The sequence below is a fragment of the Alligator mississippiensis genome, chromosome 11 (genome assembly GCF_030867095.1).
Source record: "Alligator mississippiensis isolate rAllMis1 chromosome 11, rAllMis1, whole genome shotgun sequence".
In the NCBI taxonomy this organism is placed as follows: Eukaryota; Metazoa; Chordata; order Crocodylia; family Alligatoridae; genus Alligator; species Alligator mississippiensis.
The window spans coordinates 17,005,901-17,032,692 of record NC_081834.1 but is presented as its reverse complement, the minus strand read 5'-3'; the positions used below and the strand labels follow the sequence as shown (position 1 = coordinate 17,032,692).

Below are 26,792 nucleotides of genomic sequence, written 5' to 3'. Positions count from 1 at the left end.
TTTTAAAACCAGGAAGCTGCTTCTCCTTGGCAGTCTGTGGCATGCAGAAAGGATATTCCTCCATAAGTGGACAGTGCTTTCTACAGTTTCTTAGTGACAGACATTTCTGTTGCTTTTTCTGTGACATAGACCAGTGCCAAATAAATCAGAGACAGGAACTGCACTGCTGCTACTGCAGAACCGTACTGTATTGGCTAAAAAGCAGGGATTGTGTCCTCCATTGTGCCAACAGTTTAAAGACTATATCTCCGTATGTCACAAGAAGGTTCAGGGATAAGATCTGAAAGAGAACACTTAGCCAAAGGGCTGTGATGCTTGTACAGGTTTGTGTTGAATTTTAATTGAATTTAAACTTGTAGTAGAATCATAGAAAAGTCAGACTGGAAGAGACCTCGCGTCATCTAGGTCAGCCTCCCCGTTGGAGGCAGTAGTGGTATTATCTCCAAAATATGCTACTACGCATTAATTTTGGTCAACTCTGTTTTTAGTGTGAAAATATTAGAATCATGTTCAAGTGTTTAAAATGACCTAAGATTCTGTCTCCAGAGGCAAATGGCCTCTATAGGAGACTGGACTTCTGCCATCATCAAGCTTGTGGACACTTCTATGCTCTACAACTCTTATTTTGGGGGGGGGAAACTTGTGTAGTATTTAAGTCAGTTCACTCATTTATTTACAATACATCACTCTGTGTTGATTTAGTTATATACACACACTTTTATATATACCTTCAAGTAGCTTATACTTTTCCAATGAGTTACTGAAGACAAACACTATTATTCTTCCACAGTTTTCAGCATGTGCTTCATTGATATATTTAATTAGAGCAGAATCTTAGATTGGAATGACTTGCTTCCCATAAATTAAAGGGAAAAATATAAACTCCATAGTTTCATTAATATATCGGTGAAATAATTATTACGTTGTATTAAAACATTTCCATCATGAACAGTGTGCTTTGCATTTAAGAAATAACATGTTAAGGCTTGTAACAGCAAAACTGCTGCGGTTCCTTTTCTTGTACCATGTTTCATACCACTGAGTTTTGATAAATATTTCACCTGTAATGGAATAAATGTTGTCTTAGTGATCTGCTGCCCAAATATTAAACAAAAACCAACCTGTTTAAAAGCCACTGTTTTTAAATGCAGAGCTGTGGGGGAAAAAACAAAAAATTTTTCTTCTGATTATGTTTATTAGTAAGCAACAGCATTTGCTGTTTGATTTCCATCCCTGAAAGAACTAACCATTACTAGAGCAATAGCAATTGCTCAGATTTCCCTATGAGCTAAGGTTTGCCATTAAGGTTGCCACTGAGGTCCTTTATGCTACTACTGGCTTTGAACAATGACCAGATTGCTGTCTAGTGGTTAGGTAATATTACAGCAAGGTGGCCATCCTGCGGTACGTGTGCCACAAGTGGCATCAGCAGCCTCTGTGTGGGGCATGCAGCAGATTGGGGATGGAGCAGGGAACACAATGACAGATAGGAAAAGGAGCAGAAAACAGCAATAAATTGGATATAGGAATGGGATCAGAGTGGCACTTGGGGAGGGGGAGGGACTTAACTTGTGATACCCTGCCAAAAAGGTTGGCCTCCAATGTACAGAGTAACTCATTAACCTTAATAAAAACCCCTAAAATGTCTAAAAGCAAGAAAAATGGCTCTTTGTGGCTGTCAGATAGTATCTGCTGTGCCAACACGTAAGATTATCTAGTGTTTCTGTCTTATGCCTAATACTCAGCATATTTCTAACGGTTAGACAAAAATTGGCAGACAAAACAGGGCAGAGTTAAGGCAGTTGTTAAAATATTCACTGAATTGCATGAGTTTCTCAGAGTTTTTAACTGCAGAATTTTGTAAATGTTTGAAGAGCAGTATATTTTAATCCTCTCTTTTTACAAGGGTTTCTCTGGAAATTTAACAGACTCTGTGTTCCAAACAGTCAAACTTAGGGTGTTCACATCTAACATGTATGTCCAGTATTAGTTTGGTGTACATAGAAGGCATTTCTGTTTTTAAAATGAATTTTAAACTGCACATTTATTTCAGAGTTGCAACAAATATTTGGAAACTTATAAAACGGATTTTGAATGAAAAAGTGGTATGCAACATGGAATAAATAATATTTGTGGGTGCCTCTTCTTTGTTCCTGCAGACTTTCCAAGATCAACAGCTCAGTCCTATCCCTAAAGGACTGTTCCATTTAGAATACAATTAATCATTTAGGGCTTTATCCAGATGAGAATTCAGTCTTAGCTACAGACTACAGTTTTCCCTCTGTGGCTCCCACAAGTGGAAATAATAGTTCAAGAGCCAAAAGCTGCTCAGCACTGATCTCACAGGACCCAGGCCCGGGTTCTGACAATTCCCCGGCGTAAGCAAACCAATGACAACTGTCCTCCAGTGTTATAATGAAACGTTTCTTCCTTCTGCCTGCCTGCCCGCCTGCATTCTGCTAACAGGGTATGGATCATGATGGTTGCCACCTGCTACATTCATCTACTTCGATCCTTTGGCTGACTGTGCCTAGGAGATAAATGATCTCTCTTCTGTGCTCTTTCCTTCGCAGAATTGGAGAGATTTCATGAACAGAAGGCATGTAAAGTTTTCTTTTTTCCTCCTCCACAGAAGCACTATGAACACTGTACTAGGGTTTGATTTCTGTGACTGGGCTGCTGACTTAAAGCAAATGCACAACTTGTTTCTTGAATTACAGCAGATGCTTTATTATGTGCATCTTTGTTTTTTCACTTGAGCCCATTTCTGCACATTTCACTCTGCTGAGCCCTCCATCCACAAAAGCGGGACCCAGGCATAAAACACATTGCTGGAACAGTTTTTCTGTAGACTAACAGATGAATCTCTCTGTCTGAGCTTTTTCCATGAGTATTTATCATCATAGTATCTAAATGTTTCCCACTTAAATTAGCTTTTCTATAGTGATGTTTCTGGCAGACTCCCCAGAGTCTTCATATCCCTTCTTTAGTAAGTGGTGTTGTTTTGGGGGTATACTCTGTGTGTGTGTGTGTGTGTGTGTGTGTGTGTGTGTGTGTGTGTGTGTGTGTGTGTGTGTGTGTGTGTGTGTGTGTGTGTGTGTGTGTGTGTGTGTGAGAGAAACTTCCTGCTGTGGTAGGAAAATTTTATCAGAGGGAGAGTGGGTCTAGTAACATACCCTTTAAGCAGTTGGATTGTGGGTCAGTCTAATCTCCTTTAGTGGTTGTTTCTGGAGGAAACTTCCCTCAATCAAAAAACCCCCTTACGTTCTGATTCTCACATACTTTACCTTCTTCCTTCCTCTCTCTGTCCTATAGTTGAATGACCTTAGTCATGTGGCCTACTCTAACTTTTCACTGTGCTGTCTCATTCATAATTTGCCTTTGGTTCTGCTGCCCTCACTGCCAAACCAAAGACTCCAGTCTTCAGATGGCTGTTATCTGGTATATGTTTCCAAACAGCTGGAGTTTCCTCTTCATGGGACGCCTCTACACGTGGCGTCCAAAAGAAGTACTAAATGACGGCACAGTAACAACGGCACCATAGCAGCACCACTGTCATTTTCACATCAGTCTTTTTAATTAAACACAGCTAGTAGCTTCTTGCCTTACACTTTATAACCTCAGAGCAGCCCATAGTCCATCTTGCCAAACTCAGGGCCATTTAAGTGGATGAAAGAATTGAACACTGTCCTGTCAACCTCTTCATTGTTTTCTGTGATCACCCTTCAGCACAGGATTTGCTGAATTCTCATTCTAACTTTGTGGAAACCATACTGTTTCTCCCAGACGTGGTGTACTACTGTCTGCAGCTTGAATCTTTTGAGAACCAGGAGGACGACTTTGCTCAGACTGCAGTCAGTGAAATCATTGGCAGTTGTGCAGATTTCTTTGGTATTGTCACCAAGAAGTATTTTCTCCACTCCTCAGGGACCTTTTCCTATTTCTAAGTATTTCTATTCGACTGCCAGATCAAACCAACAGCTCTCCTCATAATGTTGGCAGAAACAGCCCTGAGGATAGAATCATAGAAGATGAGGGTTGGAAGGGACTCAGGAGGTCTCTAGTCCAGCCCCCCTGCTGAGAGCAGGCCCATCCCCAACTAGATCATCCCAGCCAAAGTTTTGTCTAGCTGGGTCTTAAAAACCTCCAAGGGTGGAGTGTCCACAACCTCTCTGGGTAACCTGTTCTGGTGTTTTACTTCCTTCCTAGTGAGAAAAACTTCCCTTGCTGCAGCTTGAGACCGTTGTTCCTTGTTCTGCCATCTGCTATCACAAAACAGTCCAGTTACAACCTCTTTTGACCTTCCCCTTCAGGTAGTTGAAGCCTGCTATTAAATTTCCTCAGTCTCCTCTTCTGTAGACTAAATAAGCCCAGTTCCCTCACCCTGTCCTTATAAGTCATGTCCCCCAGCCCCCTCTCCATTTTTGTTGCCCTCCACTGGACTTTCCAATTTGTCCACAGTAAAGACATCCAGTAACGCTTCTCCTTGGACAATATAAATTACAAAGTCCAACTCCAAGTAAGTCATTAGTGAAAAAGTCAGTCATCAGTGGAACTAGGGTCTGATCTTTCATGGCCTTGAAAATCAAGATCAAAGCTTCAAGTTTGGCAAAGGATGTGTGGAACCTAGTGAAAGGACTGAAGCACAGGATGGTTGTGCTAGTCTAGTCCACTGGGGAGGTGGCCTGTCATCCTCTTTGCAAATCTGAACTTTTGTTTTGCAACTTTTGGTGTTCAATGCCGATAAATGCCGATAAATGCAAGGTTCTCCACCTTGGGAAGAAAAACCGGCAGCATCCTTATAGGCTCGGCAGTGCTATGTTGGTTAGCACTATGGAAGAAAGAGACTTGGGGGTCATCATTGACCACAAGATGAACATGAGCCTGCAATGCGATGCTGCGGCTAGTAAAGCGACCAAAACGCTGGCTTGCATCCATAGATGCTTCTCAAGCAAATCCCGGGACGTCATTCTCCCCCTGTACTCAGCCTTAGTGAGGCCGCAGCTGGAGTACTGCGTCCAGTTTTGGGCTCCACAATTCAAAAAGGATGTGGAGAAGCTTGAGAGAGTCCAGAGAAGAGCCACGCGCATGATCAGGGGTCAGGGAAGCAGACCCTACGATGACAGGCTGAGAGCCCTGGGGCTCTTTAGCCTGGAAAAGCGCAGGCTCAGGGGTGATCTGATGGCCACCTACAAGTTTATCAGGGGTGATCACCAGTATCTGGGGGAACGTTTGTTCACCAGAGCGCCCCAAGGGATGACGAGGACGAATGGTCACAAACTACTACAAGATCGTTTCAGGCTGGACATAAGGAAGAATTTCTTTACTGTCCGAGCCCCCAAGGTCTGGAACAGCCTGCCGCCGGAGGTTGTTCAAGCGCCTTCATTGAACACCTTCAAGATGAAACTGGATGCTTATCTTGCTGGGATCCTATGACCCCAGCTGACGTCCTGCCCTTTGGGCGGGGGGCTGGACTCGATGATCTTCCGAGGTCCCTTCCAGCCCTAATGTCTATGAAATCTATGAAACTTCTGAATTGACTCCATCCTCAGAGGCAAAAAACTGTCATTGTTCTACATGAAGGTAACCAGTGTGTGCATCACTACAGCCAGATCAAATGAAGACACAACATTTGATAGCAAGGTAAAAATAAGTATTAAAACCCCAGTGTCTCTTCCCTTCATTACTTCAGTTTGTTGTTGTGTAAGTGCCTTTGCAACATCCTAAAGTTAGCTGTCTTATAGGAAATGTAGTGCCTAATAGTATGCAGATTCTCAACTAAAACAATTGTCTGCGATTTACTGTATGCCATTGTGCAGGAGATTTAACTAACAGGAGTAGATACCATCCTGCCTCAGATGATAGGTATGACTAAAACAACCAAGAGATCATATTTGTATTGTAACTATAGGTTATAAGAATGAAATTCCTGCTTAAAATATCTGAATGGCTCTGCATCCTGAGTTTATCAGCTTGGGTTAAATGGATGTGCTTGCTATTGCCAGAGGCAGATACTTATGTGGTCAATTAATTCCAAATTTTATATTTACCAAAAAAACCACTAATGTTATTTGGAAAGGTAACCTTTCATACAATATATCAGACTACCTTAGGCATATTGAGTTCCCAACCTTTATGGGTCTTTAAGTTTAGCTTTAAGCATATAAACAGTCCCATTTACTTCTCTAGGACTCCACACATGCTTAACATCAGGCATGTAAAGCTTGTTCAGGGTTAAAGTAGTCAGCACTTTGCTTTGAAAAGGAGAGCCCATGTTGCACTTCGAAATTACCCTGTCAAGAATAGCCATCTCCAACTTAAGTTTATTTCCAAATTCCTCCTTCCGAACTCCTACCCCTAGTGTTGTTTCTTACGTTTGACAAACATAAAGCTTTAATATTATAAAAAGATATATCTGCAAAAATGTGTGCTCTCAAACATAGGATATTAATGCCTTACAAACTGTGATTATTTGGAGTTACATTTTTTTAGCGTTTGCCAGTTTAAAATTGTATCTTTCTAGTTTGGTTTGTGTTCAGTTTAGTTTTCAATGGCTCTTCTTGTCTTAAAATATATAGCAATTAAATGCATGGCCAGGTATAATAAATATAGTAAAACTTCTCCCTCCAACACACGTGTGTGTGCATCCAACACATTCTTTTAGACCATCCGTTTTGGGAGTAAAACTGCCTACAATTCTTTTTGCTACTCTCGTGGGAATTTTCTGTTCTCTCCTTGTCTTTGGCTGTTATGATAGCTCTACCCTTATTGGGCCTGGAAAACTCATTTAAAACAATGATAAGCTGTCTTTGATTACTGTGAAAGCATTAATATTGAACAATTGGTATTTTGGTGATATTGCCCTTTCCATGAATTTTCAGGGTTTTTCATGTTAAAAAACTTATCTTTCCTTTTACTAAGCATATTGATTACCTAGAGCAATTAAAAATATCTGATTATTTAAGATTAAACCTGTTTTTGAAAATTATCAACATAGCCTGAATTGACATAAAAGCCCAAAATTATCATTTAAGATTATTCATATTCAATGTTCTTAGAAGGTGACCTTGTTAGTTTTAACTCTGATTTTCTTAATGAGTTATTAATTCTAGTGACTTCTAGACTCCTTTATAGATAATGGTCTACTAATGGAACAGAAAAGTTGTATCTCAGGGTTATAGCCCTGTACAATTTTAGTTAATTACCCAAACATCAATTCACCAAGGACCATTTACCAGATTTGATTACACACACATTTTATGTGAGCCCAGAACACTCTTAATAATTTAAGATGAATTCCCAGTACCTATGAGAGAGTTTACCATGCAAGTCTAACTCTCAGATGAATTCTTACATTTATTTCTTAAAACATTTGCATACACATTTATTACTTCTTAATGTGGTATGAAAGTCACTAACTGTTGTTGGAGTTACTCATTATTCCATATTAATTCAATATACAGTTTCATAGTCTCAGTCACTAATAGCACTTTATTCAAAATTGTTTTTCACTTTTCTGAGTGGTACTTTTATATATTTGACCTTGAATGACACTAAGCATCTGCTTTTTAAGAATTTCAAATGTATGCATGCACACATTTTCTCTTCTTTCTCCCCCTCTCATATTCTCTTTCTTATTAACTGAACTGTTCATTCAGGAATTATCAAAATAATTTATCATTATCTTGTTGAAAATATTATGTTACTTATTGCAAGATCTTATGTCCATACTTAGCTGCCATTGTAGGTCACACTTCACAGTTAAAATTTGCACTGTAAACAGAAATGATGCAGGTAACAGTAGGCTTTATTCTAGTACGCTTTCAGGCATTTGTATAGACTTGGAAACAGGTATGTTTTACAGGTAGCATTAGTTATGCTACACCTTATCACCAGCTAGGATGACATTTACTATCAAGATTACTTCAGTGTGTGGGGGCAAGCTTTCTCTATTTCCTCCTGTATATATTTTAGTAGTTTAAGAAAAGTAGTTTATTGGAGCCAGCCATTTTTCTTCTTTGAGGGATCACATTCCATCCCTTGCATTCTCTTCCAAGAATGCTAATTTGTCAGGATATTTCTCTTTCAAATTAATTATATTGCTTTAACTGTATTTTGTATTAATATTCTTAGATTGTGGATGTTTGTCTGGGCCTCTCTGGCCAGACCCCCACCCGTGCCTGTCCCTGCTCTGACTGAGGAGCAGAGGGGAGGGACAGCTCTGCCCAGAAAGCATGCCCAGATGCTGGGGGACTCTGGTTTAACTTAAACCAGGAAGGGGTCTGGGCAGACATTGCATAAACTGGTTTGAGCCAAATCAGTTCAGTTTGATACTACATTCAACCAGGTTTATCTCAAACTGCTTTTGACTATTTTGAAACTGGTTTATGTGCACTGAATGTCTGTTATGTTACAGGCTTAAAGCAGTTTTTGATCACTCTAAACCAGCTTGTGTAATGTCTGTCCCTAGCCTGACTAATCATAGTAGCCCACCATTGAATTAATTAAAATGTGTGTAGTTTAGCCTAGGATTCATGTGAATACTACTTATAATAGATGGCAAAAGCTCTCTTCTACCTGTCAGGAGGCAGTAGAAGTACTATGGTTTCACAGCCCAGAATGAAATGTGAAAGACTTCAAAAAGGCCATATACCCTCATGCCACTCTGTAAAGATGTGCTTTGGGGCAAGGCTTGAGGTAAAATACATGTCTCTTTTGTCCATGACCTTACTAAAACCTGTAGTGGAAGGTTCACATAATCCACAGATCATGTCACCCTAGGCTCCTGGCAAGCTTTAAGCCTAGGAATCAGGATTTCATCCCTTCTTAGGCATTGGAAGGAATTTTTCCTGGCTTACTAAGGTTTTGCACAGGGGTTGAGGAAATAAAGCATAAATTCATTGCAATGTAATGCCAGCAAAGCCATAGGCAAGGACACCACCAATAGCATTCTAAATGAGAAGTGCCTTTGTGAAAACTTAGCCAAATGTTGTTTTTTTTTTTTAATTTAATACAACTGTCATGCACTAAAATCAGAAAAATATGTTTGTAAAATCCAAAAACAAATGCATGTAACTGAGTTACAAGCTGCATCATGCACTGATCGAACGTGGTGAGGGAGTTTGACTGGCTGTTGCATTTTGCTGGAAAAGCTTATTGTAGGCCACAGGAAGCTCAGTCTATTTTATGTTTCCAAACTTCTGATGTCTTAAGAAATCACCTGGGATTCTCTGCTTTACTTTCTTTAATTTATGCAGCACTTTTTATGATTTTCTCTTTTTCCAGATCATTCCAAGTGATCCGTTCTGGGTCCCAACCACGGAGGAGGAATATTTGCACTTTGGGGAGAAGGCAGATTCTGAGAACCAGGCCCGCAAGTACATGAATGCAGTGAGAAAGCGGAAGGGACTTTATGTAGATGAGAAAATTGTGGAGCATGCTGAGAAGCAAAGAACTCTCAGTAGAAATAAGTAATGCTTCTGCTTTCGGTCCTACAATAACCCAGCAAAGTGTGGGTGGATGATTTTCTATACAGCAGATTATAAATGTCATCTCGGACTTGCCCTTTTACACAAGTCTTCTTACATGCTGTAATTTGTCTGCGGCTTCAGTTTTAATAAACTTGAGCCTTTCCAACCTTTTATACAGAGGCTTCAGTCTGCATCATTTATTTAAATAAGATATAACAAGAAATTAACTAGAATTACTTTCCATTTTTAAGACCCTCCTCCTCTCCTCTTGCTGTCCACAGGATCATAAAATGCTTCACTGAACTCTTCTTTCTGGTTTAATGAAGGCAGTCACCACTAGAAGTGGGTGAACTGTCCATTGCAAATAAACTACACAATGCTAGTCATTCTGTTCTTACTCTTTTGCAAACTGTCCCTCATATCTGTAACACAGGCCCCTGGCAGGAGTTCATTTAAAGGTGTGATAGGATCTGATGCTCCATCCCAACAATTGCACCTCCTCCTATGCTGCACCTGGATGGCAGGTGGTGTGATTATGGGATTGGGCAGAGCATCGGATCCAAATTGCTCCATACTGATGGTGTAGAGGGAGCCCAACGTCATGATCCCAGACGCCTCTGCACCAGCAAGTGGCAAGCCAGTCAGCTGATTAGCACTCCCAGCCTCGGGAGCATATCAGAGTCAAGGGGCCTGGTGCATCCACGAGGCTGGGACTGCCAGTCAGCTGACTGCTACTCCCGACTTGGGAAGCATACCCAGAGTCCTTGACTCCAATGCACTCCTGAGGCTGGGAGTCCTGATCAGCTGAGGCTTCCAGCCTCCAGGGCACAGCCAAGGACTCTGCTACACTCTGGAGGCTGAGCACAGGTGATTTGTACTTCCAGCCTCAAGAGTGCATTGGGGTCCAGGGCTCCCCTGTTCTCCTGAGGCTGGCATCCCCAATCAGCTGATGTCTGGCCACATGTGAAATTTAAGGCTTAATGGGAAGCAGCCACAAAGTTATTACATACTTTGTGTAATAACTTTGTGGCTTATTCCTTGTTTTCTTGCATCATTAATGTATTAATGTGTGGTTAGGTTACTACTTAAATGCAGTGTCTGCCACGGACCCTGTTCTTTGCCTACAGGTATTTGCCATTGTCACTTGCACAGCAAAAAAAAAATTGTAGTGCATGAGGTGCTCATGAACTCCCAATTTTACGCCACTTCTGGTGTTGAGTGCTCCTCTCTATTATGTGGCATTTTTCCACTCCAGGAGTGGATTAATTAAACTTTTTAAATAAGAGAAAGAAGAATAGGAATTGTTCGATAAGTCGATATTCTAGTTGGCTCATGAATATAGATAGTTGTTCTTATACATGCTGATATTTATACAGTCATTCTGCAAACATTCACACCTACAACATCGTATTCATGTATATGTTTGTCTGAAGTTAGGCAGAACCTTGGACAGTGGGGACCTTATAGATTAACTTTATAAGGTGCTATCCACCCTGCCCTGCTTTCTATTGTGATTATTAATAATTATTTATATATTTGGATTGAGCTAGTGGGCTGGGCCCTGAATCATGGGAGCAGGCCCTACTGTGCTAGGCTGAGTAGCAACACACAATAACGAGCTAGCTCCATCTAATATATGACTTGAATGTTTCCTGAACAACTGTTGTGTTTGCCACCAAATTCATTGGTATTTGGTTTATCTGGATTTGGATTCAGCTCTTTTGCAGGTGAAATTTCAACACTGGTGGATTCAGAGGCTGCCTCAATTTAACGTCTAAAAGTTCCTACCACTGTTCAGAAGCATAGCATCTGATGAAGTGAGCTTTTGATCTGGAAAGATTATGCATCTCTGATTCAGTTCATCTATAACAGTGGCACCCAACCTTTTGGCCCCGTGAGCCAGATGAGTGGTGCAGGGCCAGGCCATATCTAGCCATGTGCTGGGAACCAGCCCTGTGCACTGGCATGATATAGTGTGCAGGACCAAGTTATCTGGTGTGTGGAGCTCCCCACAGGCCTGGAAATTTGGCAGTAGGGAGTGGCTCCCCTGCTGCCAAGTTTTTAGACCCCTGGGGAGCCCCGGAGGCTGGATTTAGCCTGTGGGCTGTGGGTTAATCACCCTTTGTCTATCAGATGAATTTCTACTTCACCTTCAAACTCAAGTTATAATTCTGTGACATTGTTGCATGTAGAAATCTTCTTTGCTTAATAAAAGTATGTCTACACTGCACAATTAACCTGTTCTCTTAGCCAGGTTTTACCCTGAATTCTGTCCACTGTCCTTTGATACAGAATAATCTCTGACCCAGTTTTGAAAGTACTTTAAGTCTAGGCTGGCTAGCTCAGCTGCGAGTGTGGGTAAAGGCCAGGGTTTATGTTAGCTCTAGTTGGAACTTGCCCTTTTTTCTGACAGTTCAGGCTAAATTACAAGAGTGCCAAAAATCTCCCAGTGCTGTACCCGCAGCTCACCCCAGAGGCCAGCGTGTTCTCACAAATGGCTCAACTAAGAACGAACCCCAGCATCTCAAAACAGTAAGCCACAGCGGGATTTATACACATACTTTTCTGTCCCGCTACGCGCCAGAGATCGGCTGCTTCTGAGCACAGTTGATTAATTGAGTCTGCTCCACACGCGAGCTGAGGCAAACTGTGCTGCACTGCATGCAGTTGTATAAGTGGCAAAATGTGCGTCAGCGTGCAGAAAATGGCAGCACACTTTTGAACTAAAGCACCTCTGTTGTGTTCTAGTTCAAAAGTACACTGCTGCCATTTTCTCAACCTCAACGTGCATTTTGCCACTTGCACAACTGCATGCATTGCAGTGTTGGGTAGTTTTCAAAGTGCCCAGTGCTAAGGCACTTACATGGGTGTGGCTTTCCAGTGGAGAAATTCATGCCTGGCCTAGGTAAATCTGGGTGTTGATCACCCAGGTGAACTTCCACCCTCCCCAGCACGCATTCATCAGGAAACAAAAGTGATTAGGCCAGGGAGCTGGTCTCCCTGAGTTAATTACACAGCCATCTTCTTGCCATTCTCCCTCCTAAAGCAGGAAACATTTCCAACACAATGTGATAGGAACTGAGAGGCTGTTGTCTGCAGTCCAGGGATGGCAGATCTCCTGGACAATCTGTAACAAGTTCTGTTGTCTGATGCAAGCATGTGTGTGGCATTCGGAGAGCTCCAAAACGAGTCTGAACAAAACCAAGAGAAAAAACAATTCTTTGATGAGCGTACATTCATGCTGAATCAAATGGGAAAGTCGAATGGGGTGATGGTACAGGAAGTATCTGCTCATTTGTTGTCAGATGCTTACCTCTGCAGCCAAAGCAAGAACAAGGTTTAGGCACTCTGGAAAGTTTAAGGCTGAACAAGCCAGACGGGTACAGCTGGCTTTTGCAGTTTAATAGTTGATGGGGGATAAATTGTTTAGGCTCCAGCTACATGTTGTAGTGCCTTACAGTTCCCCTTTCCTGCACTATATGCAATGTGTTCAGTTTCAAATAACCATCATTAGGGCTTTTCTCCTCCTTTCCAGAATACCTCCACTGCTTTAGTATGGTATTACTTTACACTGTTCCTGTAGTACCTACATGGCATTTCCGTGTAAATACTCTGAGAGTAGCAGGTAATGAGAAGGAGGCAGAAGTTATTTATACAGTCTTTGCTCCTGAAGGTAAAGGAAACTGTTGTTTGTTTCTCCGGTGTAATGATTTAATGCTTAACTTTTACTTAAATAGTAACCCTTTTTCCTTCCCAAGCTGTTTGCTTTCATTATAGAAATTATAATCTTTCACTGTAAGATTTATTGCTAAATTATTCAGGCAAATGAAGTGTTAGCCTTGTAAGAAGGTGAATCTAAACAATGCATGTGTTTTCTGAAGGGGTCTCAGCACAGTAGGTGTCATGCAGTAGGGGGAAAGGATCAGGGCTCAGAAACCAAGGGCCTGTAATACTTTAGGTCCAGCAGCTAAGCTGAGGGTCACAATGCTGAGTGTCAGTCTGAGTCCAATTGTTTGTGCCAGGGGATCAAGCAAGCCCATGGTTGAGACTAGGCTTAGAGGGCAGAAGCTGTAGAATCCAACACACAGGATAAGGTAGGCAGAAGTGTCTGAGGTCAAGGTGAAACAGGAAATGGGAGACAGAAGCCAGGCACAGGCAAGGTTGGGGAGTGGGGTATGGAGGCAGTGGTAAGACGGAAACAAGGCACAGGGAAGCCAGGTGGGGCTGCCTTGTGCAGCGGTGAGAGGAGCACGGCTGTGGCTTAGAGCTAGAAGGTCTAAGACAGGAGCCAAAGTACCAGAGTCGGGCACAGAGGTCCACAATAGGGATGTCAGGAGTACTGTTGCCAGGGGTGATGGGAGGGTTTTATGGCCTCCCATCAGGGCCTTGTTGTTCCCATTGATTACCCTGGGTCACATGATCCCACACTGGGAACTTCATGGGAGGGTCTAGGCTGCTTAATGGCACTGCAGTCCATGAGTCCAGAAGACCCAAGTGTGATCCCCAGGGGTCCTGACAGTAGGGCCCACTGATTGTAGTGTGTGTACATACCTACCTGAGATCACTTTAAACTAGTCAGTTTGGGTACTGATAGCAGTGCTGCTGCCACAGCGTGGAACTGTATGTGGGCTGCAAAATGTATCCTAGAAGCTAAGTACAGTTGGGCAGTTAGACTTTGCTGAACTCCAGTTATGCAGCCATGCTGTCAGCAGGAACCCAGATGGCTGGCTTAGGTCCGTCTGCATCACTGCAGCACATAGCAGTGTCTTAAGGAGACATAGCCGGAGTAATGCCCAGTGGGTCAACTCTAACGGTAACTACCTTTTGTCTCCCTGCCTCTGTAAACCTTCATGTGGGAAACATGGTTTTAAGCTATTAAACTTGCATAAGCAGGAAGGTGATTTAAGTATATTTTAGAAATTAACAGTAATTCCCCTATTTTCCCATGACACTTCTTCAAATGGCATTAAATTCTGTATGGAGTCGAGGAAAATTTTAAAGGCCTGCAAAGACTGTGTTCTTACAAATGAGTGCTGCACAAATAAAGCTGAGTAACTTTCTCAGGTACTTAGTGGATCTAAGGTTCTGATGCAATAAAAGCTTTTATCTGTCTGTCTGTCCATAACACTCTCGGCCATCTGCACATGCACACTGAGAGCCAATTGCGGGCCTGGAGTGTTACGGACAGAGGGGACGAGGGACCTACTGCACCGCTCCCCCCCCCACCCAACAACAGCTGGCAGGGAGGAGGAGGCAGGGGCGAAGAGGGGAGGGAGGGGAAGGGGGCGGTTCTGGTGGCAGCGCCCTGCTGCTGCTGCGCCTCCCCCCCCTCTGCTGCTGCTGCGGCCTGGCCCTGACAACAGCCAGCAGAGAGGGGGAGGCGGCGGGAAGCAGGGGGGAGGGTAGGCAGAGGGGAGGGATGTTGCACGCTGCTGGGTGTCACATGCAAAATTTCCTCCCTCCTGTTCCTGGGAGCTGGTGGCGGCACGGAGTGGTGGGGGCCCACGGGGCTGCACTGGGAGCAGCTGGGGGTGGGAGGACCCACAGAGCCTGATGCAGGGGGTAGGAGGACATGGGGGGATAGGGGGGCACACAGGATAGGGTTGGGGGGATGCTCGGGTGGGTGCACAGAGGCAAAGCAGTGGCATGGTGAGGCACTGGGTGGCAGCGCTCTGTCCCTGCCCCCCCCCCCCCCCCCGGTCATTCATGACCTGCAATTTGCTAGTTATTAAAATAAGAAACTAAAGGGAGATAACATAGCTAACGGGGAAGGGGGGTGGGGGGCACGGGTGAGCAGGGGAATGCTAGCAGCTGCATATAGCATCTCTTTTCCTTGGTGGGAGGAGAATCTAGCTGCCTACACCACATGAATCCCAAACTAAGTTTCTCTGTTTTATCCTGAAAGCAACTTCATGGAGCCGTCTCCCCTGCTTCACTACATTCATATGACAATATGACATAATTTTGGAAACTGTCTAAGCATGATGAATAACTTGCTGATGAAGCAAACCATGGAAAGATTTAATTGGGAGCACTAGCCATTAAATCATCTGTTCTTCCACTGCCAGCTTTGCTGCCTAAACAAAATGCTCAATTAAAACTAACACAAGCCACTTTTTACATATATGCCTTGTCTTTTATAAGTTTTCTGTGCATTTTAACTCCTCAGGGCCAGAGGGTCTAAATTCTTCCCTCTGTGGAGCTATGACCCCCAGCAAATGAGGATCTGCCTGTTATAATGCAATAATGTAGCAAGTTTCCACAGTTTTGCCATTCTAAATCTCCACAAACTGAAAACTATTCACTGAAAAGCAAACCTCATAGGCCAAGCAGTTTTGTTTAATGAAATTAATACACAGAAATAAGTGTTTGATTTGCCCAGTGGAAAGAAGGGCCTTCCAGTAGCAACCAGGCCCTCATTGTTTTCTATAGGGTCCTCCTCTTACCTTCCTACTTTAGAAAACATTTCCACTTTTCAGACAGCAGCCTTTTGTCTCATACAGGCTTTTGCCAGATGGTCTCCAAGTGTTAATGGATGTAGGTTAATTCAGTTTTGCAAACTGGGGCTTGATTAAGCACCCATAAAGTTAGATGTCCTCTGTATTTGCTACAATATATGGTGGGACCATGTGCCCCTTCCTGATTGTGGATGGTGGAGAAATGTGTAGAGGAAACTGCAGTAGACTTGCATGGAATTGAACAGCATAGTTCAGGTGCTTTGGCATCTTGCCAAAATATCCAAGTTGGCTCATAAAGCATGTGGAAAAGGCTCTTGGTGCCAGGGGCTGGAGTAGGTGGCATACTAGCCAGTGAGATTTCTTTCACCTCCCATGACAGCTTGTTGGCCTGATCCACAGGGGAGAGAAATTAAAAGGGTAATATTGCTTGTTGCCTTGTTAGACCTTTAAGAAGCTGGATGAAAAGAAAGCCCTGGTCCCTGCCCATTGCCATGTTAAGGCAAGGGGAGGTGTGCTGCATGGAAACCAGGGGGTTTCACCCACCCCCGTGGAACTAGTTGAGACTCCTGAGGCTGGAATTGCAGTTTTGAACGAGGTCCTTGCAGTCTTATTGAGCATCGTGTCTTTGTGTGCCACATCTTGCTCCTACAGGCTCCTGAGGGAAGTGAGGAGGAACATCGGGTGCTTGTACATGCTATGGGGAATTGATTTGGTTTAGTTTTCCCTAAATTGAAACAGTGCTTTTTTTAAAAACACCACTTAGATTTAGGGAGAAAAACTGAACTAAACCCCTGTGGCATGTTCACAAGGGTGGGGGGTCTAATCCTTACCTCCCTTTCTGACAGTGGGGGGGAAGGAAGGAGGGCGAGCTGCTGGTGGGCAGAGCAGTCCCTGAGCTGCGGGAGGGCCAGTGCTTCCCTCCGTGGCAGCGGCACCTGGCCCGGGTGGCCCCGGGGGGCACTGCAGCCGCGGAGGGAAGCACCAGGCCCCCGCACAGTTCAGGCAGGCAGGCTCGGGGGAGAAAAGAGAAGAAAAAAAAAGGCTCGCTGCTTTTTTTTTTCTTTTTTCCCCAGGCGTCTGGTTGCACAGCCTGCCGCCAGGTCGCACAGCCCCTGAGCTGCACGGGGCCCAGTGCTTCCCTCTGCGGCTGTTGCACTTTGTTAGATAGCAAACTAGAACACCTCGCAGGTGTTTTGTCTTGCTATGTACCAAAGTCATTTAAAGCGTAATACGCCACTGAGAGTGTAAACAGCAACGCCATTAAAACGGTGCAAAAGGGCATTTAAGCCGCTTTGAAGGCCAATTTTGTGGCGTGTACAAGTGCTCATGCTTCATGTCAGCAGTGGACGTGTGCAATTCAGGCTTTGGTTTGTTCTTTTGGGTGTGTTTGTACAGGAGATAAATGTACCAGCTGTGTTTGCACTTACGGATACACTAGCTGCTTTCACGAGAGAACCTCAGAGTTCTTTACAAAAATCAATGAATTAAGATTCACACACACGTATATTCTTTGGCCGTGTCCAGATGAGCATGGATGTTTGTTTCCCCGGGGACAACTAGCAGTGGCACACCTTGTGCTGCCTCTAGTTGTCCCCAGGGGAACGCCTGTGCCACACACGCTCTGGCATATGGCAGGTTGCCCCAGGTGAGGTAGGAGAAGCTGGGGACATCATGGGCTGGCCCCAGGAGCCTTACCTAGGGCCCTGGGGGGCTTCCTCTGGCTGCAGCAGCAGCGAGCCTGCCACTCAGAGCCTGGCCAGCTGCGAGAGCATGGATCCAGACGGCTCAGCTCTGCTTTTGAGCGGCGCACACTGCCCCTGCATGTGCCACTCCGCCTTTTTTGCATGGGTTGTTTTGATCCCTGGATATCCAGGGGTCAAAAAAAGCCCCCATGCTGCTCCCTTGCAGCGCAGAGAACAGATAAACGTGCATGCCACATGGCTGCACTCATCTGGACACAGCCTCTGTGGCAGGTAAGTCTCATTTTTAGAGGAGAAACTGAGGCAAATAAGTTTGGGAAGTTGCCCAAAGTCTTGCACAACAGCTTGGTGGCAGAATCTGGAATAGCATCTCTTGGGCTTGCACGTCGGCCAGTAGGCAATGCTCCTTTCAGGCTAAACCCTCCAGGCTTTTTCAGTAGATGCCCTCGTTGGCAATTTTCCCTGAGCTAAAAGATTTTGAGAGCCTCTCTGGGGCCCCTTACTGGTTTTCTTTGGAAATGAGAGTGGAAGCACAGGGATATACCAGGGAGAAGATGCAAATGAACTGACATTTTTCTAGAGCCATTTTTTTGTGCTTGGTTTAAGATCTGGCTCAGATGCAGATTGGTTCTGACATTTGTTCGTACCAGTTCACCCCCACCCCACCCTTACCATTAACAAAATAGGCCTTGTGATTGGGAGCTGAGACTTCAGATGCCAGTCTCCAAATTAATTGCCTGGCACAGGGCAAATAACTTGAACTCTCTTTACCTCTGTTGTCCCATCTGTAAAATAAGGATGAAAAAACATGGGTGTGATCTAATACCCTTAGCTAGCTGAGGGGGTGGCGAGAGAGAACTTCAATGCTTTGTAAATGCTTAGAGATTCTTTCATGGAAAGTGCTTACAGAAGTATAAAGTGTTAGTATTTATTCATTTCCTACGATTGAACACATTCTTGCAGGATCTTACAAGACAGCTCAATCAACTGTTATTCCCTTTGAGATGTAAAACCCATGGGAAGGAAAATCTCTGAAATGGGTGACTGAAGATCAAGTTTTATATAATAACTTTTTCAGGGGTTACGAGTGCTGTCATTGCTTGAAATTGGAATTTTGCTCTCAACTTTACCATTATATTCAAAGTTGCCAAAATGTTTCTATGGTTCAGAACATCAATTTACATGTGTCTCTATATCTCTTTTCATTGGCTGTAGAATTAATTTGGAGGAAAAGGATGCTCCTTCACTGAGGATGCATTTTAGTAAAGCTTGGATAGGTCACCATTTTTATTTTCATATGAAATACTTTTTTTCTATAGCCAATAAAAATTTGAGACTATTCAAATATTCAGAAAGTGTAAAGTACTTTGAGGCTGCACCAACTTTAATTTGATCTCACAATCCAATGCTTTGGGATTCACATATCAGATGTCAGCTCTGTGAGTGACGGTGTAAATAAATATATGTCGACAGGTGTTGCCAAGCAGGAAGATAACTTTATGAATAGTTGAAGCCAGTTAGATGGCCCTAACTCAGACTTACTAAATGTTTTCTGGAGAGCTGGCTTCACCGGAGTTTAGGAAGGAGAAAGAACAGGAATGTTACTCATTTTAAAGCCCGCATAAATACATGTAAAAATGATCAGATGTACAAGTGTTTCTTGTTTTTTTTTTCTTTACCACTTTAATGCTTTAACTCCTTCAATACACTGGGCTTCTGTCTGGCTTCATAAATTTCCTATTATACCTGATTTTCAGTCATTATAGTCCTAATTCAGGAAAGCACTTAAATTTGTGTCTAATTTTAAGCGTGTGCTTAAGCCCACTTGACTTCAATGGTAATTAAGCATGTATCTAAGAGCTGTATTGATTAAGATGCTTTTTTGAGTTGTGGTCTAAATCCATTTGACGTAGTTCAGTTCTGCCAGCCGGTTTTACAGCATCTACAGTATATTGTGAATATTTGCTTTTATTTATGTCCTGTGTTGGCTTGCATTTACTGGGACAAAAATCTATTTTGATTAAAATAGTTTTTATTAATAAATGGGTAAATTTGCATTGATTGGAATGTTACTGCCATTGAGAAAGCAAATTTGGAGGCATTGCTCTGTTACAGTATGATTATAAAACTCTTGCAAAGCATGACTAACAGAAGGAAAAAATAGATGCCATGAAATGGTGTGGTTTGGGCTGTTTGGCAGGGAGTTTGCTGTTTTGCCAGATGCTGTTTTTCTACAGAAGGGGTTGGGGGGTTTTTTTGGTTGTTGTTTGGGGGGGGGGCAGGGGTTGGCAGGGAGGGCGGGTTGGCTTGATTGTTGCTTTAGCCTTTCCCCCCCCCCCCATTTCTCCTGGGAGCTGACCCCTAACCTTTGTCTATCTCTTTGCAGGGCTTTTTGTAAGAGTTGCTGAAACTGAATTTTGAACTAAAGTTTTGAACAAAATTAAGCAAAATGCAATCGTGATTTCCTATGGCATGTTTGGTCATATAAAAGGCTTCTCCTTCACTCTTATGAAAGTGAGGGCCACTCTTATGAATGGTGAGGGACACCTCACCATTCTACCATGAGATTTCTAGATATATTTCTTTCCCAGAAAAGCTGCCAGTGTACAAGTTTACCAATAAATAATAATCTGCACAGGCAGCAGAAACAGACTTTTTCAAAAGGCTCTATGGATTTTTTTAAGCCCTGAGTTTCCTGTATCCCCCTCCCTCTTCAGTCTAATACTCAGTGACATTATGCTGCTTTTTGTGAGATGGCCACAAAGCACAGCTAAAATATGCTTCTCTTCAAGCAGAGTTACAAATGGAAGGCAAATTGATCATCATCACCACTTCAGTGCCTGTTTTTCCCCATCTGTGGAGAGCTCTTCCAGGATTTTTCATAAGGTCCTTTGCACTGTAATAAATTAAATCAGGTAATGAATCACTCATGTTTCGCTGCTTCTCCACATGATTTAGCCCTATGTAAACTGCTGCCCTGGAATGTAGTTGCTGTAGTGGAAAGCCTCACAATGAGTGACAGGACTTCATGGGCTTGTTGCTTTCTCTTGTTCTTCTGTTCTGTACTGGTTTTGTATACTGGTCTCTTCTCAGTTGCGCTGTCATGGGAATATTTTATTCTCTGAGTTCTAGCTTGTAGAAGGAAGCTTTTCAGGGAGAATCTCAGTGCCTTAATTTTCAGATGGCAATGCATAAATAGTCAACAGGCAGCCCCTTAAAAAATGGGATATTACAAAATTATTACTGTGTGTTGTAGTGGTGCTTAGTAGCACATGTAACTAGCTATGAGAAGCTGTATGTATTCAGCAACTCTGTACCTAAGTTCAGGAGGATCATATGCAATAGCTAGTGTGCAATGCCAGCTCTAGAAGGAGTTGAAAGGAGACTGGCAGTGGAGGGGAACCAGTCAAGCCTAAGGGGTGTTAGTGTGATGCAAGAGTTGCTTGTGAAGCTCTGTGGGTTTGCATTCTTTTTTCTAAATCTAAAAGCAAAGCATTGTTGAGTCAGGCTGCTGCCTCATTCATCCCACATTTTAGCTCTTCTTTGGTAAAGAAGTTTGCCAGCAGAGAGGCAAAAAATGTGCAGTCTGAAATGGGCTTTTCTGTTGCAAATATCCTTAATAAATGGAAATTAATTTGACTGGACAGATCATGTAATGGTGCTTGTAGATCAGAGTAGGAAAGCAGAGAACTTTCTTAGAAAACTGAGCTGGGTGATTCAGAGATTGAAAAGATAAGACCATTCGTCTAGAAACAGTTTATGATATGTAACACATATCAGGAGTTTGCATGGTATGAATAATATCATAGAGTAATGGCTCTGGCTGCCTCTGCTGTATTTACTTGATTGTTGTTTTTATAATCCTTAGGGAAGAGGTGGTTCAGAGACTCGGAACAGGCCACCTAATCCAAGGGCTGATTTATTTCATTCATTGATCTAGATAGATGTATCCAGAACCAACTAGTAATGTAGTGCTGCAATAAGCTGTGGGCATCTTACCGACCACACTATTAAGCTAATTAGTGTCTGCCTTTCATCTCTTGTCACAGCAGCACTTACCTTCCAGAGGTCAGAGGAATGACTCTTTGGAAGAAAAAGCCAGCATTGCTTCCTGGGATGACTGACAGAAGGAGCTGCCTAAGTGGCAGCTGGAGCTGCATTTCCCCTGGAGACTAAGTGCAGTATGTTCATGACAAGTGCAGCTATCACTGGTTTGGGGATTGAAAGCTGATCTTGTCTCTGAACCCATGTCTTCTCCTTGGTAACGTTGCTGTCATGCAATATAGAAAGCTCAGAAAGGTTATTCTAAATTAACCTTTATGTATTAAAACAATGTCTAGTCTATTTCCATCATGCTCACATTGTGAATATAGAGTCCGGTGAGTAATGTGTCTGTGGCTGGTACAAAAGCACAGATCTAAAATATTTTGGGGGGAAAGTCCAATGGGAAAACAAAACACCCCACTTGTACGATGCCTTTATTCAAGGATTTTGTATATTAACTATGTAAATTAATTATATAATGGGGATAGCATCATGTACATATTTTATAAAAAATACATCATGATGCTACCCGAGTTTGAGCTAACTAAGGTTATCACAGTCTGTGATACTGAGGAGGCAAGATATAATTACCTGTACTCAGGACATGCTTTCTCTAGGTGGAGCTCATCCTAACTATGGGAAAGAAGGGATGCAATTGGGTCTATAGCTCATTTTCCTCCTCCATGCCTAGATTTTACAGATGCTCCATCATGAAGCTTTGTGAGGTCATGGTTCTGGTTCATGTGGTGGTAGAAAGAGCAGGGGGCGTACAGACTTTCTGTAGGACCATCCCCTGTAGCTCAGTCCACTTTCTTCATCGAGGTTTAAAATCACTTGCAGCTGCTTCAGATAATCCTGCGAGCATTCTCCATAAAGCCAACGCCAACCTGGTTTCTGTAAATTTCTGCTCCTGAGGGTTAGGGACTAATGGGACTTAAAGAAGAGTAGCTATTGGTGAAAGATGCTTGGCTGCTACATCAATCTGGAAAACCTCGGGGATGTTTGAGTTCTGCGAGGTTGGGAGATGTTTTCTCAGATTTCTCCTCGTAAGACTGCTGTGCAGGAGGCTCCATGAGGGGCACTTTATAGTTTTCCAGCCCCTCTGGTTGTTTTTCATTGGTATTTCCATCAGAGAGAGCAGGGTGGGCTCTCAAATCCATAAAAGAATGCTGCTAGGGCACATAGAGAGGCTTCTGCTTTTCTGGGCCAGTGGAGACCTGGCTTACAAAGGAAGGAAATGCAGTAACTGCAGTGTTTGAGCATGCCCTGATACAATTGTGCTTGAGATTCTACTTCCTTCCATCCAAGCCAGCAACCCAGCACTAAAATTACATTTGGCAGAGGGCAGTTGTGAGCTTGTATAGATAGATGAGAGAGCTGGCAGGAGCCACTGTAATGGAGTAGACCTGGCCTCTGCTCTGAAGCCTTCAGGTGAAAGATTTTTCTGGCCAAGGCAAAATAAAGCCATGCAGCTCATCACAACTGATTATGAAAGAGCTAGGAAACAGCTGCATATTTTAAACATGTTTGAAAGGTCAAGTAGTTGGGTGATCCGTTCAAACAGATCTTCTATTTATATTTGCAGTGTCTGAACTTGAACAGTTTAGGTTTTGCATTACATGTGCTTACTTTCATAGCAGGAGATTATCCAATCTATAATATTCTACAGATTCATAAATGGAAAATGTAGTTGCCTTAGGCTGGGCTTTTCAAAGGAACCTAGAAGCTTGGTGTCAGAAACCTGCTGAAATTCAACAGGAATTGGACACCAACTTTAATCTACATAGGAAAGAGAAAATATACCAAAGCAGCAATTGATAGCACCAGGATTGCTACACAGATCAGGCTTACCTCTTCAACAACTGCAGTATGTATTTCCATACAGCCACATGATTGAGCATGATAATAGTATGAGCATGGCAAGTTGGTTTCTGTTTTCTTTTCTTTAAGAAAGGTATCCTTTTTGTAACACACTTCATTCCTGTAGGTGACTACGTGGAAGTGTAGTATAAATGTGACTTTTATACATAAAGATTGATTTTTAGGGCTGGAAGAAATTGGTGTAGCTTCAGTGACTTGCATGGAGCCATACTGATTTACATCAGATGAATATCTGTCCTTTAAACTGAAGATGCAAAAGGCTTAACATAATATAAGAACAAAGGTATCTTTTGATTTAGCTAGCTGTGCCATTTCCCTTAATAACACATCCTTTTCTGAGAGCAGCAGTACTGCACATTGATTATGAATGCTGTTATAAGCAGCACACTACTTGGCATAAAGGAAAGAAATTTAATTGCTGCCAGCTTTAATTTGATCATGAGCCCTGCTAAGTTCATGTTTTTTTTCTTAAAGCTGAAGATCTTTGAATCATGTGATTTCTTCAAAATCTGAGTTTTCATTCAAAAAAAGATAGTTTTTAGTCCTGCTTGTATCAGAGAAAAGCCAGAAAACACAATCTGTGTGCCCTAATGGCTGAAAAACAAGAGGGCAAACAAAAGGACTGTCAAGTGTATTATTTTTAAAAATACTTATGGCTTTGGAGGGATGACTTATAATTTTAAACACTTGTCTTTAGTGCTAGCAGATTTTTTTAAAATGTATACTCGCTTTGTAGAATAGTCACTGTGTTTAGCCAACTGGAAATGCATCCTGCAAAATTTTCATCTGACTTTTAAGATGAAAAGCTTGTGGCATTATGTGGTAACACTTATTTTACAAATAGAAAAAATGTGGCACTTATTTTCTTCTGTTCAGACACTTACATCTGTAATTATTATTTTAAGTTTGAATGATCTGAAACTGAAGGGCAAGAGGTCAGCAGTAAACCTGCAGCTTCAATACTGAACTCTAGGGAGGAAAATATTTGTCTCGTTTCCCTTCCCACGCTGATTTTACCTTGACATTACTTTTGATCTGTGCTGGTGCAGGTAACTGGGGAGTTAGGACCACTTTCTTTTTTTCCTATTGTTGATCCTTTATGAAGGACTGAAGATTTTTTTCCAAAGTTTTTATTTCCATAAAGTCCACAAACAGTGCACTCAAACTGCTAGCGTTGCGTTTGTTGCTTGACAGGAAAATCTCATTTCTCTGACTTTGTTGGAGGCCTATAGCAAGGTTTCTAGGGTACCTGAAGAATGGATATAGCATGAGGCTAGGATTGAAGCTCTCCCTCTCCTACTGATTCTTGAGTCAGCATCCTTTCCTGATTCAGTTAAGGAGACAGACTGTTAAGGTTGCATCCCTGTGTGATATCATTATCCAGGTTCTCATAAGATCCTGCCAAGGACTTTCTGTGAGATAGAGGGAAGTGATGACTCGCTCAGCTTGGTATTTCAAATATAAAAGTCAAGTTAAAATTTGTTTGAACATTTCAGGTCATTTTTATTCCTCATAAATGAGGAATAAAAAGGTAACATCACAACTGTTGCTGCTAATACCACCTCTTTACTAATAAGAACTATTATTAGTTCAAGCCCCCTCTTCCTACCCCCCCAAAAAAGGAGCTCGGTACCTGTGAAAAAGGCACATTTTTCAGTTTATGAAGTTGAGAGGCTGAAAGTAACAATGTAAAAAGAAATCCAGGATCATCCAAAAATGAAAAGAATTTGGTTCTGATGAAAGCAGCCTTCTGGCAAATGCAAATGGCACTTTGGAGAGATGCATGAAGGCTACCAAAGACAGTGTGCAGGATTATGACATCTTAATCATAGCGGGTGGGCAGGGTATTTTAATGTCCCAGTGAGAGGACATTATTCCATGTTGAATTTTGCATTATGGTTCTGTGTAAAGTGTTGTTTGGAGCTCCTGTGAAAAGGAGAAGAGGCTGGTAGGGCCTGTACTCTTTTCTTTCAATGGATACATCAAGACAGCAGCTTCTTGATGTTTAACAAAACTCTCAAATACCACATATATTCTCAGTGCTTCAAGGCATAAGGTGAGGGATTTTCCTGGTACTGCTGGATTTCCTCCTTTTCTTCAGATACTGCCAAACCATCTCCCCTCCTTCCCCCAGCAAAATACTTTTATCCCTGATGATAATGATTCTTTGAAGGAACATGTTTTTCTGCCTTTGGGAGACACCCAAAAGTAAAAATGAGAAGACATTTCAGAAACTTCTCTTGTTGCCAAAATGGCTTTATCCTTTTCCCCAGCCTTTGCAAATTTCCCTCTTTGTGCCCTGCACATTCTACTGTATGCATTATTTTTTAAAAGCTTAAATGAATACACAAGGGAAGGAAAATGAATGATTTGTGGATTTTTCAGTAAAGGAGGGATTGAGTCCAAGATCTGAGAAGGTTTTGTACACTGGTGGCTCCAGGTTGCTTTTTAATAGCTAATCAGAAATTATTGCTGCTGTAAGCATTGTTAACCCTTGCATGTTCCCCTACATAAATGCTATTGTGCCCTGTCAGGGCAGCCTTTCAGTGGCTAGATGACATCACAACAGACTGCCGGGCAATGACCTGCCAAATGGATAGGGCCATGTCCCCTCTCTTTGTCCCTTAAGGAGGGCAAATGTCCACCTCCCTAATTTAAATGAGTCCAAATCTGAGTTTTTCTGCTTCCTGCTACCTTTGTAAGATCAACCCCTATTGTACATGTTCCTACCAGAGGCTGTGGTGTATTCAAGTGGCATGTTTGAATGAGCCTGCCTTCGTGATATACACCCTTACAACATGGCAGTATTTATCTGTAGTTTAAAGACCTGACTTTAAAAACAGCGTGGGCTGTGCTGCAACAGGGTGATTGGTCATGAACGACTCATGCCTTCTGAGGCTGGCGGGGCACGGTGACCGCCTGCAGGCAGTGTTGGCAGTGGGGGCATGGTGGCAGTGAGCGGGGAATGCCCACAGGCGGCTGCAGTGACAGTGGCGGCAAGGGCAGGCTGAGCGGGGACCACCCGCAGGCAGCAATGATGGTATTGACAGCCAGGGTGGGGGTGTGGTGAGTGGTGTCCGCCCACAGATGCCAGCGACAGCATCGGCAGCACCCAATCTCAGGGGGGGCACGTGCCACCCCATTACCCCCCTACGTGTCGCCTATGGTGATGCCTTGATGGCAAGGCACTTCAAGGCAGCCCCAGCCTGAAGAAAAACTGATCTAAGTCAGAATGTATC

At 42.8% G+C, this 26,792-nt stretch overlaps 1 protein-coding gene across 4 annotated transcripts in view; it reads left to right on the top strand.

Moving 5' to 3' along the window:
- EFL1 (elongation factor like GTPase 1) overlaps positions 1 to 9,643 on the top strand; it is a 178,374-nt gene extending 168,731 nt beyond the window's left edge. For all 4 annotated transcript variants that reach the window (XM_019477647.2, XM_019477649.2, XM_059714627.1 and 1 more), the window contains one exon: positions 9,286 to 9,643. In XM_019477647.2, the coding sequence (XP_019333192.2) occupies positions 9,286 to 9,474 (189 nt within the window). In that variant the 3' untranslated portion in view covers positions 9,475 to 9,643. The remainder of the gene's footprint in view (positions 1 to 9,285) is intronic.
- The last annotated feature ends 17,149 nt before the right edge of the window (positions 9,644 to 26,792 follow it).